At 37.9% G+C, this 17,875-nt stretch overlaps 1 protein-coding gene across 3 annotated transcripts in view; it reads left to right on the top strand.

The window, feature by feature from the left end:
• The window catches only part of ATM (ATM serine/threonine kinase), a 140,135-nt gene that overhangs the window by 110,104 nt on the left and 12,156 nt on the right, over positions 1–17,875 (top strand). For all 3 annotated transcript variants that reach the window (XM_019941951.3, XM_033862083.2, XM_033862082.2), the window contains 4 exons: positions 201–317; positions 13,084–13,233; positions 15,178–15,343; positions 16,695–16,781. In XM_019941951.3, the coding sequence (XP_019797510.1) occupies positions 201–317; positions 13,084–13,233; positions 15,178–15,343; positions 16,695–16,781 (520 nt within the window). The remainder of the gene's footprint in view (positions 1–200; positions 318–13,083; positions 13,234–15,177; positions 15,344–16,694; positions 16,782–17,875) is intronic.

Raw genomic sequence — 17,875 nt, 5'->3', positions numbered from 1 at the left:
GTCTGCCTACCCAGTGGTATAGCTTATTCTAAATGAAAGAATAGTATTAGGTCTTAATTATTTAAGAGACTATTATGAGGAGCACAATCCTCGGATTGATTTCTAAGTTCCCTTTGGCTGTCCTCAGATGACTCTTCGTGTGATTTTATAATAAAGAAAATGAACTACACTTAGTTATTTGTGTTTTGATTATTCTGAAGGGCCGCGATGACCTGAGACAAGATGCTGTCATGCAGCAGGTTTTCCAGATGTGTAATACATTGCTGCAGAGAAATACTGAAACCAGGAAGAGGAAGTTGACTATCTGTACATATAAGGTAACTAGTTTATACTTCTGCTTCATTAAGGACATGTAAAAGACACCATTATTCGGGCAGGGGTCAGCAAGTGTTTTCTGTAAATTTTGGAGATTAATCCTTTGTCAGTTGCTTCATTTGCAAATATTTTCTCCCATTCTGAGGGTTGTCTTTTGGTCTTGTTTATGGTTTCCTTTGCTGTGCAAAAGCTTCTAAGTTTCATTAGGTCCCATTGTTTATTTTTGTTTTTATTTCCATTTCTCTAGGAGGTGAGTCAAAAAGGATATTGCTGTGATTTATGTCATAGTGTTCTGCCTATGTTTTCCTCTAAGAGTCTGATAGTTTCTGGCCTTACATTTAGGTCTTTAATCCATTTTGAGCTTATTTTTGTCTATGGTGTTAGGGAGTGTTCTAATCTCATACTTTTACATGTACCTGTCCAGTTTTCCCAGCACCACTTATTGAAGAGGCTGTCCTTTCTCCACTGTACATTCCTGCCTCCTTTATCAAAGATAAGGTGACCATATGTGCGTGGGTTTATCTCTGGGCTTTCTATCCTGATCCATTGATCTATCTTTCTGTTTTTGTGCCAGTACCATACTGTCTTGATTACTGTAGCTTTGTAGTATAGTCTGAGGTCAGGGAGCCTGATTCCTCCAGCTCCATTTTTCGTTCTCAAGATTGCTTTAGCTATTCGGAGTCCTTTGTGTTTCCATACAAATTGTGAAATTTTTTGTTCTAGTTCTGTGAAAAATGCCAGTGATAGTTTGATAGGGATTGCATTGAATCTGTAGATTGCTTTGGGTAGTAGAGTCATTTTCACAATGTTGATTCTTCCAATCCAAGAACATGGTATGTCTCTCCATCTAGTTATATCATCTTTAATTTCTTTCATCAGTGTCTTATAATTTTCTGCATACAGGTCTTTTGTCTCCTTAGGTAGATTTATTCCTAGATATTGTATTCTTTTTGTTGCAAATGGGAGTGTTTTCTTGATTTCACTTTCAGATTTTTCATCATTAGTGTATAGGAATGCCAGAGATTTCTGTGCATTAATTTTGTATCCTGCTACTTTACCAAATTCATTGATTAGCTCTAGTAGTTTTCTGGTAGCATCTTTAGGATTCTCTATGTATAGTATCATGTCATCTGCAAACAGTGACAGCTTTACTTCTTCTTTTCCGATTTGGATTCCTTTTCTTCTCTGATTGCTGTGGCTAAAACTTCCAAAACTATGTTGAATAAGAGTGGTGAGAGTGGGCAACCTTGTCTTCTTCCTGATCTTAGTGGGAATGCTTTCAGTTATTCACCATTGAGGATGATGTTGGCTGTGGGTTTGTCATATATGGCCTTTATTATGTTGAGGAAAGTTCCCTCTATGCCTACTTTCTGCAGGATTTTTATCATAAATGGGTGTTGAATTTTCTTGAAAGCTTTCTCTGCATCTATTCAGATGATCATATGGTTTTTCTCCTTCAGTTTCTTAATATTGTTTATCACATTGATTGATTTGCGTATATTGAAGAATCCTTGCATTCCTGGAATAAACCCCACTTAATCATGGTGTAGGATCCTTTTAATGTGCTGTTGGATTCTGTTTGCTAGTATTTTGTGGAGGATTTTTGCATCTATGTTCATCAGTATATTGGCCTGTAGTTTTCTTTCTTTGTGACATCTTTGTCTGGTTTTGGTGTCAGGGTGATGGTGGTCTCGTAGAATGAGTTTGGGAGTGTTCCTCCCTCTGCTATACTTTGGAAGAGTTTGAGAAGGATAGGTGTTAGCTCTTCTCTAAATGTTTGATAGAATTCGCCTGTGAAGCCATCTGGTCCTGGGCTTTTGTTTGTTGGAAAATTTTTAATCACAGTTTCAATTTCAGTGCTTGTGATTGGTCTGTTTATATTTTCTATTTCTTCCTGATTCAGTCTCGGCAGGTTGTGCATTTCTAAGAATTTGTCCCTTTCTTCCAGGTTGTCCATTTTATTGGCATAGAGTTGCTTGTATTAATCTCTCATGATCCTTTGTATTTTTGCAGTGTCAATTGTTACTTCTCCTTTTTCATTTCTAATTCTATTGATTTGAGTCTTCTCCCTTTTTTTTTGTTGAGTCTGGCTAATGGTTTATCAATTTTGTTTACCTTCTCAAGGAACCATCTTTTAGTTTTATTGATCTTTGCTCTCGTTTCCTTCATTTCCTTTTCATTTATTTCTGATCTGACCTTTATGATTTCTTTCCTTCTGCTAACTTTGGGATGTTTTTGTTCTTCTTTATCTAATTGCTTTAGGTGCAAGGTTAGGTGTTTATTCGAGATGTTTCCTGTTTCTTAAGGTAGGATTGTATTGCTATAAACTTCCCTCTTAGAACTGCTTTTGCTGCATCCCATAGGTTTTGGGTCGTCATGTCTCCATTGTCATTTGTTTCTAGGTATTTTTTGATTTCCTCTTTGATTTCTGCAGTGATCACTTCATAATTAAGTATGTATTGTTTAGCGTCCATGTGTTCGTGTTTTTTACAGATCTTTTCCTGTAATTGATATCTAGTCTCATAGCGTTCTGGTCAGAAAAGATACTTGATACAATTTCAATTTTCTTAAATTTACCAAGGCTTGATTTGTGACTCAAGATATGATCTATCCTGGAGAATGTTCCATGAGCACTTGAGAAAAATGTGTATTCTGTTTTTCTGGGATGGAATGTCCTATAAATACCAAACATCAAACAAGTCCATCTTGTTTAATGTATCATTTAAAGCTTGTGTTTCCTTATTTATTTTCATTTTGGATGATCTGTCTATTGGTGAAAGTGGGGTGTTAAAGTCCCCTACTATGAATGTGTTACTGTCAATTTCCCCTTTACTGGCTGTTAGTATTTGCCTTATGTATTGAGGTGCTCCTATGTTGGGTGCATAAATATTTACAATTGTTATATCTTCTTCTTGGATCGATCCCTTGATCATTATGTAGTGTCCTTCTTTGTCTCTTCTAATAGTCTTTATTTTAAAGTCTATTTTGTCTGATATGAGAATTGCTATGCCAGCTTTCTTTTGGTTTCCATTTGCATGGAATATCTTTTTCCATCCCCTTACTTTCAGTCTGTATGTGTCTCTAGGTCTGAAGTGGGTCTCTTGTAGACAGCATATATACGGGTCTTGTTTTCGTATCCATTCAGCCAGTCTGTGTCTTTTGGTGGGAGCATTTAATCCATTTACATTTAAGGTAATTATCGATATGTATGTTCCTATTCCCATTTCTTAATTGTTTTGGGTTTGTTATTGTAGGTCTTTTCCTTCTCTTGTGTTTCTTGCCTAGAGAAGTTCCTTTAGCATTTGTTGTAAAGCTGGTTTGGTGGTGCTGAACTCTCTCAGCTTTTGCTTGTCTCTAAAGATTGTAATTTCTCCATCAAATCTGAATGAGATCCTTGCTGGGTAGAGTAATCTTGGTTGTAGGTTTTTCTCCTTCATCACTTTCAATATGTCCTGCCAGTTCCTTCTGGCTTGCAGAGTTTCTGCTGAAAGATCAGCTGTTAACCTTATGGGGATTCCCTTGTGTGTTATTTGTTGTTTTTCCCTTGCTGCTTTTAATATGTTTTCTTTGTATTTAATTTTTGACAGTTTGATTAATATGTGTCTTGGCGTGTTTCTCCTTGGATTTATCCTGTTTGGGACTCTCTGTGCTTTTTGGACTTAATTAACTATTTCCTTTCCCATATTAGGGAAGTTTTCAACTATAATATCTTCAAATATTTTCTCAGTCCCTTTCTTTTTCCCTTCTTCTTCTGGGACCCCTAAATTTGAATGTTGGTGCGTTTAATGTTGTCCCAGAGGTCTCTGAGACTGTCTTAGTTCTTTTGATTCTTTTTCTTTATTACGCTATGCAGTAGTTATTTCCACTATTTTATCTTCCAGGTCATTTATCCGTTCTTCTACCTCAGTTATTCTGCTATTGATCCCTTCTAGAGTATTTTTAATTTCACTTATTGTGTAGTTCATCATTACTTGTTTACTCTTTAGTTCTTCTAGGTCCTTGTTAAATGTTTCTTGCATTTTCTCTATTCTGTTTCCAAGATTTTGGATCACCTTTACTATCATTTTTCTGAATTCTTTTTCAGGTAGACTGCCTATTTCCTCTTCATTTGTTAGGTCTGGTGGGTTTTTATCTTGCTCCTTCATCTGCCGTGTGTTTTTCTGTCTTCTCATTTTGCTTACCTTACTGTGTTTGGGGTCTCCTTTTCGCAGGCTGCAGGTTTGTCGTTCCTGTTGTTTTTGGTGTCTGTCCCCAGTGGCTAAAGTTGGTTCAGTGGGTTGTGTAGACTTCCTGGTAGAGGTGACTAGTGCCTGTGTTCTGGTGGATGAGGCTGGATCTTGTCTTTCTAGTGGGCAGGTGCATGTCTGGTGGTGTGTTTTGGGGTGTGTGTGGCCTTATTATGATTTTAGGCAGCCTTTCTGCTAATGGGTGGGGTTGTGTTCCTGTCTTGCTATTTATTTGGCACAGGGTGTCCAGCAATGTAGGTTGCTGTTCGTTGAGTGAAGCTGGGTGTTGGTGTTGAGATGGAGATCTCTGGGAGATTTTCGCCATTTGATATTATGTGTAGCTGGGAGGTCTTCTGTGGACTAGTGACCTGAACTTGGCTCTTCCACCTCAGGCACAGCACTGACTCCTGGCTGCAGCTCCAAGAGCCTTTCACCTACATGGCTCAGAATAAAAGGGAGTAAAAGTAGAAAGGAGGGAAGGAGGGAGGAAGGAAGGAAGAAAGAAGGAAAGAAAATAAGAAAGAAAGAAAATAAGAAAGAAAGAGGATAAAATAAAATAAAGTAAGATAAAATAAAGTTATTAAAATAAAAAATAATTATTAAGAAAAAAAATTTTTTTAAGTCAAAAAAAAATGGATAGACAGAACCCTAGGACAAATGGTGAAACAAAGCTGTACAGACAAAATCTCACACAGAAGCATACACATACACACTCACAAAAAGAGGAAAAGGGCAAAAAATAATAAATCTTGCTCTCAAAGTCCACCTCCTCAATTTGGGATGATTCATTGTCTATTCAGGTATTCCACCGATGCAGGGTACATCAAGTTGATTGCAGAGATTTAATCGGCTGCTTCTGAGGCTGCTGGGAGAGATTTCCCTTTCTCTTCTTTGTTGGCACAGCTCCTGGGGCTCAGTTTTGGATTAGGCCCTGCCTCTGTGTGTAGGTCCCCGGAGGGCATCTGTTCTTCGCTCAGAAAGGACGGGGTTAAAGGAGCTGCTGAGTCGGGGGCTCTGGCTCACTCAGGCCGGGGGGAGGGAGGGGCATGGAGTGCGGGGCGAGCCTGCGGCTGCAGAGGCCAGCAGGACGTTGCACCAGCCTGAGGCGCGTCGTGCGTTCTCCCGGGGAAGTTGTCCCTGGATCCCGGGACCCTGGCAGTGGCGGGCTGCACAGGCTCCTCAGAAGGGAGGTGTGGATAGTGACCTGTGCTTGAACACAGGCTTCTTGGTGGCGGCGGCAGCAGCAGCCTTAGTGTCTCATGCTCATCTCTGGGGTCCGCGCTGATAGCCGCGGCTCCTGCGGGTCTCTGGTGCTCCTTTAAGCAGTGCTCTTAATCCCCTCTCCCTGCGCACCAGGAAACAAAGAGGGAAGAAAAAGTCTCTTGCCTCTTTGGCAGGTCCAGACTTTTCCCCGGACTCCCTCCCGGATAGCCGTGGTGCACTAACCCCTTCAGGCTGTGTTCTCGCCGCCAGTCGTCTCCCTGCGATCCAACTGAAGCCTGAGCCTCAGCTCCCAGCCCCCACCCGCCCTGGCGGGTGAGCATACAAGCCTCTCGGGCTGGTGAGTGCTGGTCGGCCCCGATCCTCTTACAGGAATCTCTCCACTTTACCCTCCGCACCCCTGTTGCTGCGCTCTCCTTCGTGGCTCTGAAGCTTCCCCCCTCTGCCACCCGCAGTCTCCGCCCGCAAAGGGGCTTCCGTGTGGACACCTTTCCTCCTTCACAGCTCCCTCCCACTGGTGCAGGTCTCATCCCTATTCTTTTGTCTCAGTTTTTTCTTTTGCCCTACCCAGGTACGTGGAGAGTTTCTTGCCTTTTGGGAGGTCTGAGGTCTTCTGCCAGCGTTCAGTAGGTGTTCTGTAGGAGTTGTTCCACGTGTAAAAGTATTTCTGATGTATCTGTGGGGAGGAAAGTGATCTCCGCATCTTACTCTTCCGCCATCTTCCCCCTTTCCCCCAAAGGGCCTGTTTTTTGTAGGTGTTCCTTTCTGGTTTCATTCCTGTATCTCCTATTTGCTTTTTATTCTTATGTTACTGCTGTAACAAGGCTTATTTATTTATTCGTTGTTTCTATTTCTGTGAAGATATAAATAAAGATAATTACTATATAGCAGAGAAGCAACCTTTCAGAGACACTTTTATGATAGTCCCATATCTGTTTCTTAAACCTGCAAAATGGTATATACCACAAGTGTTTATTTTCTCTAGTGAGTTAACCCTACTTAACCTCGAGGTATCCCAACCATCAACTAAGACTAGTTTAAAAATATAATAGAAAAAAGTCCCTTTCACAATAATATAATGTATATAATGTGAATAAACTGCCTAGGATTAATGTTAATAAGAAACATGCAAGACTGTATAAAATAAAATTACAAAACTAATGCAAGAAAGAATAAAGGAAAACTAGGATAAGGGAGAAGTCCCATGTCTTAAATGGGAAGGCAGTGAAAAATGTCAGCTCATTTCTAATTAATGCATAGACAATGAAATTCCAGTAAAAATTTTTATATCATGGAAACATGATTTAAAAGTTTATCTTGAAAAATATATCGGTGAGAATGACTGAAATGTCTTTGATAAAGGCAACAGGTGAAAGTGGACTCTGTCTAATCATATGAAAGCGAATGGTAAAGCTTTAGTAATGAAGATGATATAGTTCATGACATAAAAATAGATTAATAGCCTTGAAATGGATGTTTATATATACATTTATAAGAAATCAGTATATAGCTTTGACTTTTAGGAAGTTCCTGAATAAGCCTAAAAATGCTATTAACTCTGGGTATGATGAGATTATGGGTAATACCTGCTTTTTAGTATATTTTGAATTGCCCTAAATGAACATTTTTTTAAATTATAAAAATAATTGTTAAACTAAAAACACCAAATAGTTAGGGGAGTAGGGAAAAAGAAATTAGATCTACCCTCCAAAATTCTGATTGAGTCAGGCTATTGTAATTGAAAACTGAACTTTTTTAGAGCTTCTTAATTGCCTACAGAAATAGAAATATAAAACTCACTTGTTAGTTGGGTGAGGTTGAGGGGTGGGAAAGCATGAAGAAAAGCACACTTTTTCATAATACCTTCAAGTTTGTGAGAAATTTGTCATGTGAAACTTTGTAGGATATTAACTAATATAATTGATGCTTTCTATTAGCAGTTAACAAAAAAACAAGTTCTTATGGAATGCTAAGAGCAAAAGTTTAAAAAAGATCTGTGAGATCTATTCTGCAGAAGGACTTCTTTGGTGTGGTTTAGATCAGTGCTGTTCAAATTTAGCAGGCATCGTAATCCCTGGAAGGGTTTGTTAGAACACAGATGCTGGGCTTCCCTGGTGGCGCAGTGGTTGAGAGTCCGCCTGCCAATGTAGGGGACACGGGTTCGTGCCCCGGTCCGGGAAGATCCCACATGCCGCGGAGCGGCTGGGCCCGTGAGCCATGGCCGCTGAGCCTGCGCGTCCGGAGCCTGTGCTCCGCAACAGGAGAGGCCACAACAGTGAGAGGCCCACGTACCGGGAAAAGAAAAAAAAACAACACAGATGCTGAGCCCCTAGAATTTCTAATTCTAGGATGGAGCCTGAAAATATGCATTTCTAGCCAGGTATCAAGTGATGCTGATGCAGCAGTGTTTCAGGAACCGTACTTTTAGACTCACCAGTCTAATTACTTTGCTGTCATTTGATCTAGCTCAATTATAGGACAAAGTTGATGAGCTGTTAACTGTCCAGGTACTTTAATGTGGCAGGTACTTTAACGATTGCTGAGAAGTTTTTAGAGGGCAGATATTCAGTAACATGAATGAAAGAAAATTTTTATGCTCTAAATGCCAGACTTTTAGATAGCATAGATGATGACTGAAGAACTGGGATACAGTGTGTTGCAAAAAGTTTGGGCTCTAAGATCCCCTGTTTTTTTCAGAAAGCCACTCAGGTTTCCAAGCAAGTAACACAGTTTAGCTTCCAAAGTTCATTGCTATAAAGCATGAGAGAGAGAACGCCCTAATCTAAAATATTTTGAAGGCAGAAACGACTAAACTCTATTTCTACTTTATGACTTTTTCAATATCTGAGTTTTACAGAGAACTATTTTACCGATTAAATAGTGGAGTTATTTAATGTTACACATCTGAATATTAAAAAATAATCACTTAATATGAGAGTTTAGGTTTGACTTTATTGTTTAGAATTATAATACTGGGCCAATAGATATATGTTATTTTGAGATTACTCCAAGAATGTGAAAGTTATGTTATAACTATATTGCTAGTTGTTCTTGATTTCAGTTAATGTTCCTGGAAGTTCTATAGTGTATGTAGGGAAGCAGTCTGCCTAGTCCAGGTCTTCTGTGGAGTCATTCCCAATCTGGCATTCAGGTGTCCTGTGATCATTGTGTCAACAAGAAGGGTCATTGACTTCCTGAAATTAGCTCTTGGTACCCAAATGTCAGTATACAACCTCAAAAGGAGAGACCTGTATATTGAGGCACACCAGATACCTTTCATCAGAGAGAATCACATGGAGATGAAGGAAGACAAAGTTCTTATTGTATATGCTGACGCTGAGACATAGCCCTCTGATAACTAGAATTCATGTGACTGGACTAATTTATCTCTACCAAAACTACATTTTTAGAAAGTATATTGAACAACTATTCTAAAGTCTTAGATATGAGAGGATTCACTTTTTAAAATCAAAGTCTTATATAAACAATATTTACGTGCAGAAAGAAGCTTCGTACTTAATTCTTCATTATGCCTTATGCCAATAAATAATTTTTCTTCTTTGTGATATATCTTCCTTCTCAGTCAGGATTCTGGGAGAGAAGTTGTAATTCCCTAAGGCATTCACTGTATTTAATGAATTAACTTCATTTCTATGTACCTAGGATGGTACTAGCTATGTACCTTGAGGTAATTTGAGAAAATAGTCATTAATCATTTTTTGTGATGCCCAGGCAAAATACTCAGATACTCAGATGAAATAGGCTATTCCAGGGAATCTTAGTACCTGAGGAAACACTGCCATTTGCCTTTTGAAACTTGAATTCAACTGTTTTTACATTAACCAACATCACAGTTGAATTCTGAAATGAGATAGAAAAAAACCAACCGGGTCCTTTCTAGATCAGTCTCTTAACAAAAGGCAAGGGTTTGATTTTTTTCCCCATAACTAGATATTAATAGAGAGTAATTTTGGAAAAGGTATCTTTGATGGAATATACTAGGAGGCAAGAATGTTAATGTGATCAAGCATTAGGGGTCACAGCTAGCTCAAAGATAGGGCTGGGTTTTCTGGAAGGAAGGCATTTAGAGCTACTTCAGCAGGAAGGAAAATCGGTTAGAAAGGCTATGAGATCTGTTCATTCATTTGTTCAATAATTGTTTATTTACACACCTAGTGTTGTGTTAGGTACTCTAGTAGGTGCTGGGGATATAAAAGTAATAAAACATAGTCCTAGTTCTTAAGGAGCTCACCAGGGGAAACAGACACACAATTATAATGCAAAGTGTTAAGTACATTTTTAGAGAATGAAAAAAGCTAAAGATAGAGGAATAATGCTTATCTTTAACACCACTGGGGAAGGCCCAGGCTGAGGGCAGGAAGAAGCTCCAGTGCCACCAGGGCACAGAACAGGGAGAGGCTTGGGCACCAACTCCCAGTGGCCCCTCAACACAAGGCCGTCACCCACAGGGTCACTGTGACTTATTGGAGCAAGCAGAGTCTTCTGGGCCAGGGTTCTTCTAGCTTGTTTTTCACTGTACCCAATTAGGAGGCCTCACTGCATTAACAGGCAGCCAGAACCTGTTTAGTGGTTGCTTACTAAAATGCCTGTAATCCAGCACTGCTCCTCAGATTATGGCCCTGCTTCTAAAGAAAGGGCTCCATTTTGGGAGCCTCTTGGCCCTGAGAGTGAGCAGAGGCTCAGGAAGGATACACAGCGTGAGATTCACAGCCACTGTCCTTCTTCCGCTGCTGGAGACAATTTAACATCCGAGGGAGTTTGAGAGGAAAGGAGGGACCAGCCCTCTCTGCCCTGCCTCATCTGCCTCTGACTGTGCTCCTATAAGAAAATTGATAAGTAGCCTGAAACCCATGGTACCAGGGCCTACCCTGTGTCCATGATCCTTGGCAAGCCCTTCCACTCACCCCCTTAATCAGAGTGGGTGGACACAGAGCAGAAGGAAGCCTGAAAAAGGCTTTAAAGCACAAGCCTTTTGCAGGGGCCCCTCTCAGTAACTTCAGGGCATGGCTTCTGTTCTACAGCCTCCAGGACCTGGGCCTGTGAACATCCAGGAATTAGCCTTAGGATCTGAGCAGCAGTATGTTCCTAAGGCTGAGCCCCACCAGCTAGCTCATCCAGAACTAGCCTCATTTTGGCATCTTGGAGACAGGGTGCTGGCCCTGAGCCTACTCATCTAGAGAGGACAGTCGTAAAGGGTTCAAGACCCAGACACTGTAAAAGCTGGGGTAGAGCCCCCATGAGAGAAACATGAGCCCTGCTCTGGAATCACAGCTGTAGAGGACCATTTCAGGGGAAGGGCAGAGTGGGCAGAAGAGAGTAGGGGTATGTGTGCAGGCAAGGAGGTGGGGGGAGTGGTGACTTAAGACAGAAGCATCTTATTCCCTATATCCTAATTTTGTTTCACTTCAGGGCTTTTCACTTCCCTCTGCCTGGAATACTGTTCCCTCAGATCTTTGCATGAATTATTATTCTTTTAGGTTTTTCTCTTAACGTTACCTCTTCAGAGGCGCCTTCTCTGACCATGTCTCTATTACTCACTTTTTTAAATGTATGTTTTGTTCTATTATAATACTTGTTACCTGGCATCATTAAATGTCTATTAGTGTATACGTCTGACACCAGAATGAAGCTTTATGAGGGCATGGTCTTCATCTGCCTCGTTGCCACTCTATTCTCAGTGCCCTAGCACCATGTGTAACACATAATAGACTCTCAACAAATACAGTTAATAAATTAATGAAAGACCTCCTTCATGTTAAGACACAGAATATAAAACAGTAAAACATATTTGAGTACATTAAAATTAAAAATATAGAATTAAAGATACTGTAAAGACAGGTGGCTGAGAAAATGAATTTTAAAAAATTTATTAAACATAAAAAGGATTGTTATAATACTACTAACAACAAGAAATTTATATATAGAATATGTAAATAGCTCTTACAGACTAGTAATAAAAAGACAAGCAGGTAAGAAAAAAGGTAAAGAATACAAACAGCCAGTTCACAAGAAGAAAACATTTGAATAGCCAATAAGTCTTATCAGATTATACTCTACTGGGAATCTGGAAAATACAAATGAAAACCACAGTGAGATACTATTACACACCTCTTAGATTGACAAAGTATAGAAGTCTGACAATACATTGGGAGGTTATAGAATAAACTCTGCTAATGGGTATATAAATTGGTACAACTACTTTGTATAGTTACTTGGCAATATATGGTTAACTAAGTTGAAGATGCGTATCCCGAATGACCGACCCAGCTCTTCAATTTCCAGGTATGTGTATACCCTAGAGAAACTGAAATATATTCATTAGTAGATTAATTAATTGCAGCAGTGTTTCAGGGAAATCTGGAAATAATGTAAATGTTAATCAATATTCCGATTGTATAAATTGGATAATTGTGGCATATTTATACAAAGTACAGTTGTTAAAACGAATGACTTAGGATTAAATGTACTAACACAGTTAAGGTAAAACAGTGTTGAGTGAGAAAAAAACAAATTGCAGAAACATACATATAGTGTAAATACTCTTTATTTAAAGCTTACAATTACTTATGTATGTATAGCTTTGAAATAAAAATACTGTATACCCAAAAATACAGGAACATGATAAGCAAGTTAGCAGTCATCTTGTTGGTAGGGAGGGGCATAAGGTCAGTGAAGGGTACAAAGAGAGCTTTGTCTCTTTCCCAGCAAATATGAATAATCTTAGATTTGATAAAGCTGTTTAGTAGGTAAAAGGGTGTTTGTTTATATTATTTTCTACATTTTATGTATATTTATAAAATGTCATAATTTTTAATCTTCCCAGTAAAATTGCTTTTATGTTTAGGAATACATTTCCTCTTGGTGAAGCTAACGAGACTCCGAAGCAAGAATGCATACACTTTCAATTATTAAAGTATACTAAAATTGACACTACATTTGATATTTTCCAAAGTGAAATTCTTTGAATTTGACATTAAAAGTATAGGAAAGCAAAGTTAATTCCTCTGCTAAATGGAACAAACTAAGTATGGCTCAGTCACAGGTGATGAGTATAATTAACAGGATTGACCTCTCAGGGATCATGGAGATTGAGAGAAGAGCAGGTTCTCAGAAGTCTATGCAGCAGACTAGAAAATCTTATTCTTTGAGCTTGTTTATTTTCAGTTGCTTTCTTCCTATGGACAGAAAAATAATAGTATAACTTGAAAAAATGCTTCACACTGACTCTGATAGTTGAATAATCATCACATGCTCTTTAATGCCTTTCCATAATCAAAACATACTTAATCTGTAACTTCAGGTGGTTCCCCTTTCTCAGCGAAGTGGTGTTCTTGAATGGTGCACAGGAACTGTCCCTATTGGTGAATTTCTTGTTAACAATGAGAGTGGTGCTCATAAAAGATACAGGCCAAAGGATTTCAGTGCCTATCAGTGTCAAAAGAAAATGATGGTGAGTAACACTCAAAAATATAAGTTATTGCAAGATTATCTAATAGCTTATTAAAACTGATACCAAATGTTATGGAATGTAAAAAGTTTTAATTTCATCAGGTAATTGTTAATGACAGTAAGTATAAGAAAGTAAGCTCACCAGAATGAAAGTGTGTGTGAGTGAAAAAGGAAGGTTTTTAAACTATGATAAGTGTCAACCCTTGTCCTATGAGAACTTAACATTATTCAGTGTATGCAAATTTGCTTCCAGTTTGGGGTAAGCTAATTCTTAACAAAACAAACAAAACACTAACTAAAACCAAAAAAAAAAAAATTATGAAATAGAGACATTCAAAGACATTTGCCACATCACACTGGCCATCTGGTCTGACATTCATTCACCCAATCAGTGACATTTATTGAATGTGTCCTCTCTACCAGATACTATGCTGAGACTTCACAAATATGACTAATCACCATCATACTTATCCCATTTTAAGATGAGAAGAAGTTCTGAAAATTTTGCTTACTCCAGGTCAATGAGCTAATAAATAGTGGAGCAAGGATTTAAACCTTGTCTGTCCAACTCTAAAATCCATTTACTTTTTCTTTTGTTGTGCTTTCTGTTATATGTTTTTTAAAACGTATGGTAAAGTACTATAGGGATTGTGATGGAAAGGTACTGTGTAGGCACAGAGGAGGACGTGATCAGTTCTACCTGGGACAGGGAGGAGTGGAGAGAATCAGATTCAAGAAAGACTTCATAGAGGAGATGGTATTTGAGCTGAGTTTTATAAATGAATTGGTTTTCCAAGCAGAGGAACATACAAACAAAAAGGAAGGAGGCATGAACAGGCAGGTATAGATAGCATAGGCTTAGGTTTTGAGGAGGAATAGATGAGATTGAAGCAGTAGTCGTTAGTCAAAAAATGGAATGTTATGAAATGTTAAGAAATTTTCACTCTATCCTGTAGGCAATAGAGAACCCTTGAGAAGGATAGTAATATCAGATTGGCATTTTAGAAAACTCTGACAACACTTATATTTTTGAGGGTTATATTTTTGAGAAAGCTGACTAGAGGCATGAGGCGGAGTCTGAACTAAGAGTAATAGCAGTAGGAATGGAGAACAGGCAGTTCATATAAGAAATATTAAAGAGGCAAAACTTAGATGATTTGGTTGCTGTTTAGAAGTGGGGTTGATGAAAAAAGAGTATCAGTGGCACCCAGTTTCCTGGTTGGTATGATGGAGTAGGTGGAGAAGCTATTTACCGTGTTGGTGAATAGAGGAAGTGGCTGGGTTTTGCCAAAGATGAGAAGGTGAATTAGTTTGGATTTGGAAATGATCCAAGTGAAGATGTTGAGTGGGAATTTGGAGAGGCACATCAGGCTGGAGCTTATTAAAGATACCTGAGCCAAAGATACAGATTTGGAAGTATCAGTCCATAGATGAAGATTGAGCCTTTTGAAGTAGATGTGCTTTGCTTCAGGAAATTATTATATAGTAAGGAAATGTTGAAGGACAGATCTGAGATGTGTCAGCTGCTTTGCCATCCATCCGGGATTGATTTTTCCATTCTTTCTCTTTTTCCTGTTTCCTATCACACCCCTAGTGCTGGGATATACCTAAGACTATCTGGAGCTACCTTTGGCATTTTTGTGTTTACTTCCACATAGCTTACAGAATCATTCAAATTAGAATTGAATTAAAACAGATAACAGTCACTGTTGGTATGCCACCTTCCCCTAAAATTAACATGAAAACCCTAAAGGGATTATAGCTTGTTATTAATTGCTTCCCTGACCAGACTTTTAGCTTCTTGTGGGTAGAGATAATATCTTGTTCATCTTTTTATTGCCTTTATTTCTATCATACTATTTTCCTATTGAAACTCCTAGTAGACTTCAGTTAAATTAGTTGAACAGAATATTCAGAAAATAATTTTATATTTTATCTATTAAAGGATGTACAAAAAAAGTCTTTTGAAGAGAAATATGAAACCTTCATGGAGATTTGCCAAAATTTTCAACCAGTTTTCCGCTACTTCTGCATGGAAAAATTCTTGGATCCAGCTGTTTGGTTTGAGAAACGATTGGCTTATACTCGGAGTGTTGCTACTTCTTCTATTGGTAACCTTCTTATACATTTTAGTAGATTCAGCACTTCCTACATTCTGAGTTACAGGGGGATGGTGGTGGTGTTGGTGTTTGTTAATCAGACCATCTTCATCATTAGATCATTGTGTTTCTTTTTCATCCTGATTCTTAGCTTCTAAATGTAGCTCTTAGCTTTGGCAGGAGAGAATTTCTTTTTTCCAGGTAGGGAAATAAAGACTGGTTATTTTTCTTCATTGCTTAATAGTGAATATGGCTTATTTTCTTTCCCCTCAATGTATTATTTTCTGGGATTTTCTTTGGAAAATAATAAAACTCGTGATAATTCCATTTAAGTTATTTTCTTTAATTATTATTGTTCTTGCATACAGCCTCTATAATACCATGATATTAACACCCAAAGATTGATTCTGTTTAATAGAATTTTGGTTTTGGAATAGGAATAATGATATATATTTAAATATTCTGTGTACAATATATATTTTGGCTTTTTTTATTTCTGAGAGATTGGAATAGTTAGATAGGGCAGTTAACAAAATCTTAGAGTATGAGAACTAACAGGAATACCAGTGATCTATTGTTTTTTAATTAAAGACCACTCTTTTCATCACTTAGGTACAATACACCAGGCAGGACATGTATATTTTGAAAATTTTCTAGGTAATAATGAAACCCTCTTTTTTTCTACAATGAGAATCATTAATCTGATTCAACTAATTTAGTTTACAAACGAGAAAGTAGGCCCAGTTAATGACAGAGCTAGCCATGCACCCCAGGCATCCTGACACCCTTTCCACTATTTTTTTGTAACACCTTATAGTGTGTTTCATTAGGTTAAAAGCAGTTTTAAAACATGTTATCATCTGTGTTAAAAACAGAAATGTAGTTTTTCCTGGATATATACCTGATGAATTATTGACTAATTTGTGTTAAATATAATTCATCAAGCAGAAGAAAGTTTCACTGAAGAATGAAGAATTTACCCATAGGCGCCTCAGTTTAAAAGTATACTCAATAAATATTTGAGTGTATATAGTGCACTGCTTTGGCCCTGGTAAATAATGGGTCTCAATTTTAACCACACTCAATTTTGAAGTATTAATATTTTAATATATGTGCTTATTAGTAAATGGAAAACTTTTTTAGCAAATCATCTAGGATTTGTAAAATGCAGTATAAATGAAAATGGCTGGCAAGATTTGACTTAAACTGAAAATGGCCAGTTATGTACATAATTTCCTTCAAGTAGGCAAAAAAGCCTAAGCTACTTAAAAATTATATAGAGTCAGTGGTATTAGTTGAAATTATGGCTAATTGTGTTATAGAAATAGATGATATCAGTAATTTCAGATTGTTTTTTTTCTAGTTGGTTACATACTTGGACTTGGTGATAGACATGTACAGAATATCTTGATAAATGAGCAGTCAGCAGAACTTGTACATATAGATTTAGGTAAGTAACAAAAGATATGTTTCTTTGTTCAGTAAATATTTGGTCATCAAGAAATGTTGTTTGCCTGCCAGGATATTGCAAGTATGAGAGAGAGATCAAAACAATAAATATTGTTTAAAAAAAAGCATAAACACAATGATGCTGGAGGGAGTAGCTAATTCTGCCTTGGATAATGAGTGACATTTAAGCCAGATCTCAAAGAAAGAAAGGATAATCTAGAGAGAGGATAGAGCAGATATGAAGGGAGGAATAATGAAGTTGTAGCATGTTTTAGGAATGGTGAGACATTAAATGTGGCTGAGTGAAGTTTGCATGTAGTTGAGTAGCTTGAGGTATAGATTGGTACTAGATTATAAAAAGCCAGGCCAAGAAGTTTCAACTTTAATCTGTTAAACAATGGGAAGTAAATGAAGATACATTTAATCAGGACATAATCTTATTTGATTATTGGAAAGATAATTTGGGGAACAGTATCTGTGCAGTAGGAAAACAAATTAGGATATGTTATAATAGTTTAGACGAGATAATGAAAGAAATGATTTGGACTAAAGTTGTATGAAACAGGAGTTGGATTTGGGGGACATTTTTGTAGTAATTTTGCACCAGTGATATTAGATGTGGAAATAGTGGGAGAGGGAACTCCAAGATAACTGAAGTTTCTAGCTAAGGAAAACAGCAGGTTTTGTAGAGAATAAGAAACTGATGAGTTTAGTTTTGTATGTTGTTTTGAGGTATTATTGGGATTTCCAGGGGAAGTAGACAGTTTAATATATAGGAAAGCAAAGATGTTGAACATAGTAAGAGATGTAGAACTTTTCAGCAAATAGATTTTAGTTGAAGTCATTGGACTAGAGGAGGTTCTAATCTTGTACATCATCCTTGATGACGAGAACTAAGGATGGAATTGTAAGGAATCTCAGCATTAAAAAGGCTGAGTCTTGGGAATTGCCTGGTGGTCCAGTGGTTAGGACTCGGCACTTTCATTGCTGAGGGCCCAGGTTCAATCCCTGGTTGGGGAACTAAGTTCCCACAAGCTGCACAGCGAGGCCAAAAAAAAGGCTGAGTCAGAAAAGAAAAAAAAAAATGAGGAATAA

This window comes from Tursiops truncatus, chromosome 8, assembly GCF_011762595.2.
Source record: "Tursiops truncatus isolate mTurTru1 chromosome 8, mTurTru1.mat.Y, whole genome shotgun sequence".
In the NCBI taxonomy this organism is placed as follows: domain Eukaryota; kingdom Metazoa; phylum Chordata; class Mammalia; order Artiodactyla; family Delphinidae; genus Tursiops; species Tursiops truncatus.
This window is presented reverse-complemented; position numbering and strand designations above follow the sequence as displayed.